The 12,246-nt window shown below is 49.3% G+C and overlaps 1 protein-coding gene across 1 annotated transcript in view; it reads right to left on the bottom strand.

Annotated features, from left to right (window-relative positions):
• Window positions 1-12,246, bottom strand: part of LOC138567827 (uncharacterized) — a 251,970-nt gene that overhangs the window by 216,273 nt on the left and 23,451 nt on the right. The window contains exon 2 of the mRNA XM_069646326.1: window positions 1,724-2,119. Within this exon, the coding sequence (XP_069502427.1) occupies window positions 1,724-2,119 (396 nt within the window). The remainder of the gene's footprint in view (window positions 1-1,723; window positions 2,120-12,246) is intronic.

Here is a 12,246-nt window from a genome sequence, read left to right as displayed (position 1 = left end):
CGAGTCCTTGGGATGATAGATTACTTGAAGGTAGCACTGTTTACAGTTGTATTAAAAGAAGGACGGTAGACCCATGAGTACAATAGTACTTGACTTGAAATGGGCACTAGATGTGATCATTGTTAGGAACAGGACCCCAGAGTTGATTTGAGGATTAGGAAAGTCTCTGCTTTTGTTGGCTAGTGACATGGATGGAGGCTGGCCACTGGGTGATTAGTGATGTGGGTATGGGCACCTGGAAGGACTTCTCTATGCCCCAACAACGCACCTACTGCAGTGTCACATCATAGGCTCAAAAGCGGTTGGACTCTCCAATTAGGATAAAAAAGAGTTGGGTCTCGCATACATTTCAGAGTAACTGCACAAGCAGATGTAATGGTATTTTACAACCAACATGCACATATTTGGCAGTGGAACAGAAAATGATATTCATGACCACATATTGTAACCACACAGACCCCAATCCCATGAACACCCAATGCCTGCTTGCATATTCAGCCATCCACATCTTCACCAGGGAACATTCCTTCAGGGAACCCATTGTACTTTTTTATTGCAGAATCATGACCATCTAATGCTGTCTATGGGGAACCTAAGAGTGGCCAGGGATTGGCAATTATCAAGAACCCATGGTCAATTCTAGACCCTCCCTTCACTGCACTTTGCATTTATCATGCATACATACATGACTTGACATAAATATACACATATGTAATGCTATGCCTCCCTTGTCAGTAAGTATAATTTCCAAGCAAGCCCTAAACTCTGTGGCAGGTCACCTCTAGATCTAAGGCATTCGGGTGAATATCCAGCTCAAGGTATCTCAAGACACGTAGCAGTGGCCTGGACACCCATATACCAAGGGCTAAGCTCTAATGGCTCGAGGCGTGAGTTCCAGGCCCCATCTGCTACAACTCCTTCCCCTTGCCATGGGTGCCCGCAGCCGACGAGGGTGTGAGGGCCACACGACTTTCTCTGCCAAGTTTCCCAGTTCCATGCTTGACATCTTGAGCAAGTCCTGGTTTTTGTTTCCAATTCCATTCTGGAACTTGTAATTTAATTTTTCATACTACAAGGGTTGGACTACGTGTTCCAGCATGCAATACAGAAAAAAAGAGGATTGCCTCAAAGATTCCACATGGACTGGGAAGCTTGACGGCTATGGTTCTGGCCGAATCACAGGAGTTTGTAGTCTTTGGGCAGGATAACCTTTGGTATATTACAGCAAACATTTACTTTGATGGCAGCAGAACACAAAAGTAGTTCCATGGCACTTTGGAAATACCACATGGACCTCACACCTGTGGACTCACAATGTCTGCTTGAATCCTAATACAACGCCACCTCAACCACAACCAAGGAACCAACCCGGAAGGACACCTGTTCAAATATTGTAGAAACACCACGGTCATATTTGGCTGACTGTGGGGACACTGCGAGCGGGCTAGGTTTGGGAATGAATATGAAACCACAGTCAGGAGCTATGGATGCCAGCATCGGTTCAGTTCTAGACACGCACATTACTGCATATTCCATTTACCATTCATACATACAAGACGAGGTGTGATAGAAAAATGCACAGCTGTAATCTCAGTGTATATAATTTCCAAGCCAGACAAGGTCTAAGGCATTAGGTTCAAACCCAGATAAATATATCTGAAGACACTTAGCAGTATTCGTCTACCTTTCTGCTCCCCAAATACTAAGCGTATCATGTACGTACCTCTTACTCTCAGGAAAGTTCCTCCTGGGCTTTGCCACTGTTGAAGCAGGCCTGTGCTATTTGGCTTCAAGAGCACTACTCTGCAGCAGTATCGCTTACTGTCTGCATTCTTCAGATCCGTGATACGAATGGATAAAGTCTGACTGCCCACTGGGTCTCCCACCAGTGAGATACGCTGTGTGTAGTTGCTATGAGTGATATTCTCTGTGTGATTGTAGATGTAGACTGTACATCTATCCCCTAGGCCCACGAGCCAGTAAATGTGCACCTCGCCAACAGGGCCTAGATCTCTAGGATGGGCGTATTGACAAGGGAGCGTGACATCCTCTCCCACCGCGGCTTCAATCCCAGCCAGCTGATCCATACAGAATCCTGAAGGCGTGACAGGAGTGACACCTGTAGGAATAAAAGTGCAACAAGTCAGCATCACTCAACCGTGGCCAAAAGAAATAAACATGGGACACAAAGGAACCCTTATGACACACTGAGTGGAAACATATCAACTAGGATATTACAGATTGTAATCCAATGGTAGAATTGTTCCGAACAAAGTAGTGGAACTGTGGTCTCGGCAGGGTTGAGGGCAGGCAGAACCATAGTGATGTTGCGGCGGGGCATTCCAATAGTCTAAATGACTGGTAACTAAGTGTCCTAGTACAACTTTACACATGGACGTGAAACGAGAAATCCTCTGAATAGAATGATGAAGATGGTGGTAAAAAGTAGAGGAATGGTAAACAGATAAAAATGAAAACAAAAGTAGTGGAATACCGCTCCCGACCGTTCCCTCTCGCTTCGATCACTGTCTTAATCATATACATTTTTGCTTGACGGGGATAAAAAACACATATGGGCCATACATTTTGGCGTGACGTGATGAACACGGTTTTAAGAATTGGGAGAATGTTATATGTATAGATAGGTTTTGTGTCTTAAGGATTGTATGTATTAGCACTATACTGTTAAGGGTTAAGCACAGGGAGAGAAAAAACAGAGTCAAAAGCTATGCACCCTGCAAAGAGGAACCAGCTCACAGGGGTTTGTGTACCTCGTCACTAGGGGTGGGTGAAAAGTACACAATTCGCCCAGTGCTGAAATTGGCAAATTCTGTGCATAATTCACGCCCTTCACCAACTTCGCCTGAGAAATTGGACATAGCAGACGTTTTTTCATCACCTGAAATGTAATTTTTTTGCTAAAAAATGTGATCTGTTAGGGCGCTGGGAAACGTTGTCCGCTGATTGTCTCACATTTTTCCCAAAAAGCGACACTTGCAGAAAAAAGGGACGCATCTGATGCACCAAGTGAAACACGTGAATTTTTCCCATTTTGCTTCGCAAGTGGTAATTGGTAATTTCGCATGCCCCCGCGTCACAACAAGTCTTCTCAGCCGGTGCAGGAAATGCCCCTCTATGAAATCCCTTTTCTATGCCCAGTCTAATGAACTTTCTCTAGTAAGTATCACAGACACACAGGCCTTCGCTACAGTTTCAGGTGCGATAGGTTCAGACCGTTCAAGCATGAGGTTACATCCCTGAATCCTAGTCCAACCAGGATACAGTTCCAGCTCGCCCCCTAGGCTCACATGACCATCCCCAGTGCCCAATAACAAGCCTTTACATTTCAGAGTTAAATCCATTGATGTTTCCTTGGTCATACTCTGCAAGAAAGTGTTTCAAAGTTCTACACTCTACAATATTTGAGCAGCATATGTCAAGGTTGCCAGCGGATGCATCATAATTCCAGCAGTTATCTGATTCTCTTAAATGAGCACTTGACTTCCGTTCTGGTGTCCAGATCTCTTCTTTATGTGTCCGAACCCAGCCGAGGATATTGTTATGGAGTAACTCACTTTCAAAAGGAATGTCCTCGCCTCTCTGTCAAGTGACACGAGCGGCCCTAATTTACAAAAGATTTTGATCAGTGCAAAGTGATTTTGCACAGAACAAGTGCACATGATTGTGCCATGCAAAAACACCAAAGCAGATTAATGGTTCCTACTTCGAACTGGCCCTTCCCACTTTGCGCCATGTCCGAGCACATAGCGCTAGAGTCACATTAGCAGGAGGGAAAAGGCGGCGCAAAGTATGAGAGGGTGCAAAATAAGCAAAAGGCCACATTAAAACAGGAACATGGGGAATAACATGGGTGTGGGGGGGGGGTTAGACATACCCCATAAAGTGCAAACTGTGAGAGCCTGGCTCGGCCTGGGGGCAGTGGCGCAGCAAGAAACAGGCAGACACAGAGCTTTGGACACGCACATCTTCTTTATTCCAACTTACAACTGGAACGCCCCTCCCCACGCCCCCACCCACGTCACTTCCCTTCCTTCCTCCCTTCTTGTTCTTCTTGCCCCGTTACCTTGGAGAAATAAATGTGACATCTCCCCCCTTTTTAAACAGTTAGCAGATTCTTCGCAACTGGCGATGGTCTGGTGGGCCTCTAGTCCATTTCCTCAATCCACCGGCGAGGTCTGTTCCGGGCCCTCTGCGGGCGTGCCTGACTCTGCCCTGGCGACGGTCCGCTCACTGCATTTTTTTCCCCACATCCGGCTCCGATTCATCAGAGTCCCACTTTTCTCCTTGGTAGAGATCATCTGATTCGTAATCCAAGTGAGCCTGCACTCTCCCACTCAGACGCCTGGCTCCCGTTTGTGGGAGTTCTTTGAAGTGGGACGAGTTCCTCGTGACAGATCCCTCCGACCCATGGGTGGTGATCATGGATCCCTTCTTCTGAGTGACAAGTAAGGGTTCTTCGCGGAATGCTGATGTGTGCTTGTGCGTCAGCGGTTGCCTGACCGCCACCACATCTCTTACTTCTATTTGAGATGCTGTGCCCACCTGCGGGTGTCTGCGTATTGCTTCATTTGGGCTTTTGCTGCTTCATCCCGCTCCCGTACCACCGGGTCAAGAGCAGAAGGTGGGCTGATCACCTCGGCTTGGGGAATGCGCTTTTGTGTGTTCCGTCCAAACATCAGTTCAGCCGGGGTCTTCCCTGTGGTGTTATGGGGTGTCCCCCTGTAGGCTCTCATGAGTTGGTTTAGTACCTGTTCGTATGGCTGTCCTGTCAACCAGGCAATCTGTAGGGCTCTCTTAAGGTTTGCCATAAATCTCTCAATTCCATTGGCTTGGGGCCATAGGGGAGTGATCTTCCTATGATGAAATCCTAGGTAGTCGGCGAACTGGGAGAACTGATGCCCACAAAACAGGGGTCCATTGTCCGTCTTGAGTACTTTAGGTACTCCATAGGACGAGAACATGTGGTCTTGAGCGGGGATGACATGATGGGCTGCGGTCGATGATATTATCCGAACATCAGGATACTGTGTGTATTCGTTCATCACGGCCACACCATATTTTCCTCATTCAATAGGTCCAAAGAAGTCGGCCACGACTGCCTCCCATATTCTTTGTGGGAGCTCCGACATGACCAGTGGTTCGGGGTGGCGATTTGTTGTGATGAGGCAGCATGTAGGGCACGCTTTCAGCGCTGCCTTTACCAAGGTGTCCATGTGCGGAAACCATACCTTTTGACGGAGCATGCGTTTAGTGGATACCATGCCTCTATTGGTCTCGTGTGCTAGCTCGATGACTTTTGCTCTCATGGCTTCAGGGATTACCAGTTTGCAGTCTTTTAGGAGCAGGTGATCGTCAGACACTGCGAGCTCGTCTTTTACTTGTAGCAGACATTCCACGTCTTCTCGCACCTTGCCTCCCGCGGCTCTCCCCCTTTCCTTTGCCCTTTGCCACAGTCCAGATTCTAGTCCTTCGCAGATGATGCGACAGGCCATATTACTCTCTGTCTTTCTGGCGAGCGCCTCCATGTTGACTCCCTCTGGTGTGGTTTGGTGGATGAGATATCTTAGGTATCTGTCAGCCACTGACAGTTCGGGTACGCTCTCGCCCGTGGTCTCCTCGACAGGAAGTCTGCCGGGTTTTCGCCTTTTCCCAGCCTGTGTGTGATATCAAATGCATAGTCCTGTAATCTCAAACCCCATCGGGCAATTCGCTGAGGCATCTTGGCTTGGGGATTACCGTACAGGAATAGCAGGGACTGGTGGTCTACGACAACCTGGAACGGTTTCCCATACAGAAACAGGTGAAAGTGCTTGCACGCCCATACGACAGCGAGCCCTTCCTTCTCTGCTTGAGAGTACACCTGTTCGGTGATGACAGGCTGCGGCTGGTGAAGGCCACTATGGGCCTCATTAGGACCCAGGCGGTAAGGGGTTTACGGCGGCGTAAACAGAGCCGACCCTTACCGCCTGATTCCGAGGTCCCTTAGCGCCATAAAGGTTTTAACACCTGCTTTTTGCAGGTGTTAAAATCCATGGCGCTAAGGGACCTTGTTGTTAATTACGCCACCGTAATTTACGGTGGCGTAATTAACGCCTTCCCCACTCCCATTATGCCCTATGGGGCAAAAATGGGAATGGGGAAGGGTAAATGGGTTAATGGGGACTTACCGCCCCACTCACCTCGGAATGGGGCGGTAAATCCGCCAACCACCATGGCGTAAACGTAGTTTACACCATGGTGGTAAAGGTACGACCCAGGCGGTAACTTACCGCCTGGGTCGTAATGAGGCCCTATGTGTTTCTGAGAGGGGTCCTTTGGGTCGAGTTGCGCCAGGATGGCTCCCAGGCCTACGGGACAGGCGTCAACCATTAGCTCAGTCTTCCTGCTGGGGTCATAGTACGACATGTTTGTCCGCGTTTGCAACCCTTTCTCTTATTAGTTTGAATGCTTTTTGACAGTCGCTGGTCCACTCGAATTTCACATCCTGATGTGTTAGATGCCTCAGCAGCTCGCTGACGGACACAAAGTCCCGGATGTATCGATTGAAATAGCTGGCCAGGCCCAGGTAGGAACGGAGTTCTGACACATTGGTTGGAGCAGAGGTGTAATTTAGTGCTGCTACCTTTTCCGGGTCGGGAGTCATTCCTGACTCCGAAAAGACATGTCCAGAGAACTTTAGAGTGGTTTTGCGGAATTCACACTTGTCCATGTGCATGGTGAGATTGGCATTGTGCAGGGCCTTGCATACCTTCATCAGGGTCTCATTGTGCTTGTTCACATCTGTGCCAAATACCAGTATGTCGTCCGAGTAGTTGAGGCTATTTGGGATGTGCTTAATGATGTTATGGACCTCGGCCTGGAATGTTTCTGCCGCCGAGGACACCCCAAAGCTCAGTCTTTTGTACCTAAAGAGGCCGACGTGAGTGACGAAGGTTGTTCCTGCTCTCGGGGTGCAGTACTAGTTGGTGGTACCCCTTTTGCAGGTCGAGTTTGAAAAAGACCTTCACCCCATTCAGTAGGTGAATCATGTCCGTGATGCGAGGCGCGGGGTATCTCTCTCTTCGGATAGCTTGATTCGGGCGTTGCAAATCTATGAACAGTCTTATGGCCTCGGGTCCCTTTTTGGGGACCAGGACAATTGGAGATAACCACGTGGTGGGTCCTGTGGCCCTTTCAATAATATCTTGTTCCAATAGTTTATGGAGCGAATCCTCGACTTTTTTTTTAATGTTGATCTGGATCCCGCGGTACAGTTGGACTACAGGGCATATAGAGTTGTCCACATGGAACTTGATTTGCCTATTTTTGAGTTTGCCAATTCCTTTGAATATTTTGGGATATAGATTGTTTATCATTTCGACCGGGGCTATGTACTTATGGACCATTATGTTGTATAGAATATGTATCAAGCCCATGTCGGCGGCTGCCTTAAAGCTTAGGACGCAGCCACTGTCTGTCTCTCTGTGGCCAGGACGTGTATCGGTATCCTCATTTCATGTCCTTTGTAGCGACAGAGCCCGCTGAATTGTCCCAGACACTTTAGGGGTGTCTTGGCCCTGTATGCATATATGTCAACGGTTGTTGGATGTAGCTTGGGTTTCTGAGGGAGGTTAGTGTAGACTTTCTCACTTACCACGTTGAACGTGGCTCCAGTGTCTATAAGAAACTCAGTTGGACTGTCTTTCAGTTTGATGATGAGTGTCGGGCTTTGCGCCATTGCAGTGGGGTTGCCCAGAGCGTATTAATAAGCCCTTTTCTTCTATTCGCTCCCTAATGAGCTGGGGTCAGAGTCTGTGGGGGATTGTTTCACCAGGTATCGTACATGTGGTCTTGACCTGCGCTCGGGTCTTGCGCGCATTACGAACCTTCTTCTTTCTCTCCTCTTCTGCCGGTCCTCTCCAGAGTCTCTGTCTCTCTGATCACCTGTGGGTTGATTCGGGGTGTTCTGGGTACTTGGGGCTGGGTTGTTGTTTGATGGCCCCCCGTACCGGCCTCTCGAGTTGGAAAGGATGTCTTTGGGTCAGTCTCTCCCTCGGTCTCGGAATAGCCAACAAAAGGCTTTGAAGTGTCCTTCTTCGCCACCAGAGTTGCAACGTTGTGCAATTGCGGGGCATGTTCTGTCGTGCGGGTATTCGAACCCACATTTGTAGCAGAAAAGCTCTTCAGTTTTCTTCTCCAGTTGCAGCCACTTGGGAGTCAATGGCTCTTTCAACTCTTGCTAATGTTACAATTTATTTCAGCGTGCAGGATTTTTGAAGTAGCTTCCTGCGGAAAGCTTGGGATTCGCATCCTGAGATGATCTGCGACCTCAGGGCTTCGGTGTTTGAGTAGTTTGCGAAGTCACAGTGCTTTAGTTTGGTGCGTAGTCGCATCACATATGCGTCCATGTTTTCTCCTTTGGCCTGTTTGGTGCTGTGAAATATGTGTCTTTCATAGTCTACGTTGGTATGCGGTGCAAAGTATGCTGCTAGCGCATCTTTGAGGTCCTCGATCGAATCTATGGAGTCCGGGGGCATTTCGTCAATTATGTCTCATGTGGCAGATCCAACGGCTAATTTTAGGAGGCACACTTGCCTGCCTGGCATCGGCGACTGGCCCTGTGGCTCCCATGTACAAGTCAAAGTCTCTGATCCACTTGGTCCACCTGGGACCCATGTTGCTCGTGTCAGTCACATCGAATGCTCCCGGCATCTGGGTTGCCAGTGTGTCTGGTAGTTGATACGGCATGTGATCTGGTGTTGGTGCCACTGGCGCTGGGGGCCCATTCCCTTGAGCTTGTGCTCCTTGCCCATCATCCTGGCCTGACATTTTGCTTAGTGGGGTGGTCACTTACTGGATATGTGTGATTTTGACTGCTCCCTCCTCTTGATGGCTGCCGCTGGGGCACGAGCACCATCCGTTCGGTGTGTTGGGTACCTGGATGAGGGTCCTCTGTGCTTCCCCCCCCCCTTGCAGGGAGCGGCTTCACCTCTCACCACCGTTAGATGGCCGCCACACGTGGCACGAGCACCATCAGATTGTCCAAATTCCCTTCTGGGGTGTTTTCATAGCACCAGCATGCTGTAGCCCTTAGTCTTGGGCACTTGTGTATGTCCAGTGACAGGGTTCCCCTTTGCCGGCAGTGCACACGTGCCGTGAGCCTCCCTCTCCCCGTGCGGACCTGGGACCACGAGGGGCTCTCCCCTCCGCATGAAAACTATGTGCCGTGTAATTATAGGTCAGGCGCTGTGGGGGGGCTCACTCCTTCTTGATGGGCACGTGTGTTGTGCCTTGCCGTCGCGGCTGCGGGCAGGGTTCCACGGCCCCTCCTCACAAGTAATCACCGCCGCGGCCCGGGCTGCGTGCTGTGATACGCACCAGCTGGGAGGGCCCGCGGCTTCTAGCGCTCTGCTCCTCTTCCGTGCGTTCGACGTAGGCGGGCTGCAGCGCTCTCCTACGAGAACTGCTCCGCCTGCTATGTTGCCATCATCGTCACCATTGTGAGAGCCTGGCTTGGCCTGGGGGCAGTGGCGCAGCAAGAAACAGGCAGACACAGAGCTTTGGACATGCACATCTTCTTTACTCCAACTTACAACAGGAACTTCCCTCCCCTAGCCCCTCCACGTCACTTCCCTTCCTTCCTCCCTTCTTGTTCCTCCCACCCCCGTTACCTTGGAGACGTCAACGTGATACAAACCTAACCTAATTCACATAATCAATAGTGTTATCGCGCTAACTTCAAAGGGCAAAATATTTACTGCCAGACCTGAGCAGGCACAGACTATAAATGCGCCACACACTGAGCAAACTATAAATATGCCTCACAATACATCATTTAAAGGAGCGAGAATGGCCGATCGTGCATTGCTCGGACTTGTGCTACTACAAGGAAGGAGGAGGAGACAGCCCAGAATATTCCACACCTTCACCAACACTTTTGAGATGCCGGATGAAGAGGTCTATGGAACATACCAGTTCCCACAATATGTTATACTTGACCTGGTCAAGTAGTGGGAGAATGACCTTGCAACACCCACAATGTGCTCACATACACTGCAACCTCATGTGAAAGTGCTATCTGCCCTTCGCTTCCTGGCTACTGGCACATTCCAGTGAACGACAGCCATGGTTGGGGTAACATGCCAGCCCACCCAATTGTGGTACAGGATTATGCATTTGATATCACACACTCTGCAGGTAAGGCAAACGGTTGCCCAGGACTTCTATGATGTTACATAGTTTCCACTATCCTCTGGGCCATTGATTGCACCCATATTGTACTGCAACATTCCAGAGAGTGTATAGAAGCCCCTTAATGCTCACAGCAGAAAAAAGACGACCCACTAGGGAAAAGGGGCCAGCATACCTCTTGCACAGAGAACAAAGTTTGTTTCCACACAAAGATTAGGTACTCCGGCAAAGAACTCTTCTGCTGCTGAACGTTCTGCCAGAATCGGCACTAGCAACACTTTAAAAAGACATAAACCGTCAACAGTGACATAAGTTGCATAGGTTACATTTTGCTGCAGCTGGTTGGTACGACCTTACACATAGGCTACCTGATCTATACGGAATGCCAGGCCATTGGCCCCAGCTCTGCCTGCTCATGTTCTTCCATGTGGGCTCGTACGTCACTGGTCATGAAATAGTGGTTAACTGACAATTAGAAATAAAAGAACAATATACTTTGCATCTCTACTCTAGGGTACACCTGGTTCTGGAGACATGGGGTAGGAGAATAGTTTCAAGGTCACCGCGATTTACAAACCCCAGCTCGATTCCAGATGCGTTGGCATCCTTCCAACCCTCCCCACCCTCATTTTAGATATGTTGTTTTGCACTTTCCTGCACCTCGCAGCACAAACCACATGACGGAATGAGGGGCAGCCAGTCCCTGCTTTCTGATCTTTTCTGATCGATTGGAGGTGTAACAGTTTTATGGTTGGTGATCTGTTTTTATACCTCTCCAGTGGTGAGTTTCTGCACCCCATAGGGATTGATCATGTTTGTTACCTCCTTCACAGTTTTAGCTGCTGAGCAACAGACAGGACACTACCAGCACAAGTGAGGAACTCTACCTGATGCTCATCCACATAACCTGTGAGAAGTTGGAGTTCCTCATCAGGGAAGCGTTTCTTCCTGGGTGGTCCCCTCTCCTTGACCTGTGCCTATTCTGGGTTATTCTGCTCTTCAGTGGGATGTCCCTTCTTGCCCTAGTTGGATTTTGGTGTTATTGAACCTTCTTTGCCTTCTTGCCACGTTTTGCAGGGGGCCCCTTCTTCTTATGTATCCCCTCACACCTGTGAGACCCTCTCTCTTTCATCCAGCTATTTGCACAGCACACTCACAATTTCACAGATGCCCTGCATTTGTGCTCCGTATTCAACAACTTCTACATCACAGCATCCATTTTGAACATTGCTGTGTAAGTACAACCTGCTCCTGCACTCACTATCTGTACCCTTACGCGGTTACAGCGTGCATGCACAGGTTGTGCTGCTTGTAACTTATGTGCAGAGGGACTTTCCTTTAATTTTCTCATCTGCTACCTCATGGAGCGACTGTGCACACCAGTGCCTTGTATGTCCTCCTGACTTCAGCCATTTTCTGAATCCTCCTGCTTTTTTTGCCTTCTCTGTGCAACAACACTTGCTGTCTGGAAGTGTGTCACTGGTGAGTGGCCACTTTCACTGTCTTGGAGTGTCTGCTTGTCCCACACAGTTTGTCAGGTCCTGCAAGGGTCCTATGCAGCATATCTGCAGTTAGTGTCTGTGACCACCTCATCTGGCTCGTAAGGACTACCACACCTCCATAGTACCATCACAGCTGTTCTGGACCAGTGCAATCAGGAGACACTGTGCCCCACCAGCCTCACCAGTGCTGTGTCTGCTATATCATCCAGCACCCCCAGGTGTTGAGGCTGAGATCTGTCAGCTTCCCCACAACTGAAGTTGACATCCTGGGGAAACAGTTCCTGAACCATTATGAGTCCCTCTACGCTGCAGAGAAGCAGATTGGGGCTTATGCCCGTTGACCGAACTGGGAAGACATCATGGCTGCCATCAACACAGAGGGGGGGCCATACATACAGTCAAAAACAGCAAAAAGTGCTGGAACAACATGATGATCCGGGGCTTGAAGAAGAGGAGGGAAGTCATTGAGGCCGGAGACACCGTGTAGGTGCACTCTGCAGGTCACGCTCAGGTATTACCACTCCAGCTCTGGATCCTGGAGATGGTCAATCCA

The sequence above is a fragment of the Ambystoma mexicanum genome, chromosome 1p (genome assembly GCF_040938575.1).
Source record: "Ambystoma mexicanum isolate Mex_15411 chromosome 1p, UKY_AmexF1_1, whole genome shotgun sequence".
Taxonomy (NCBI): domain Eukaryota; kingdom Metazoa; phylum Chordata; class Amphibia; order Caudata; family Ambystomatidae; genus Ambystoma; species Ambystoma mexicanum.
This window is presented reverse-complemented; position numbering and strand designations above follow the sequence as displayed.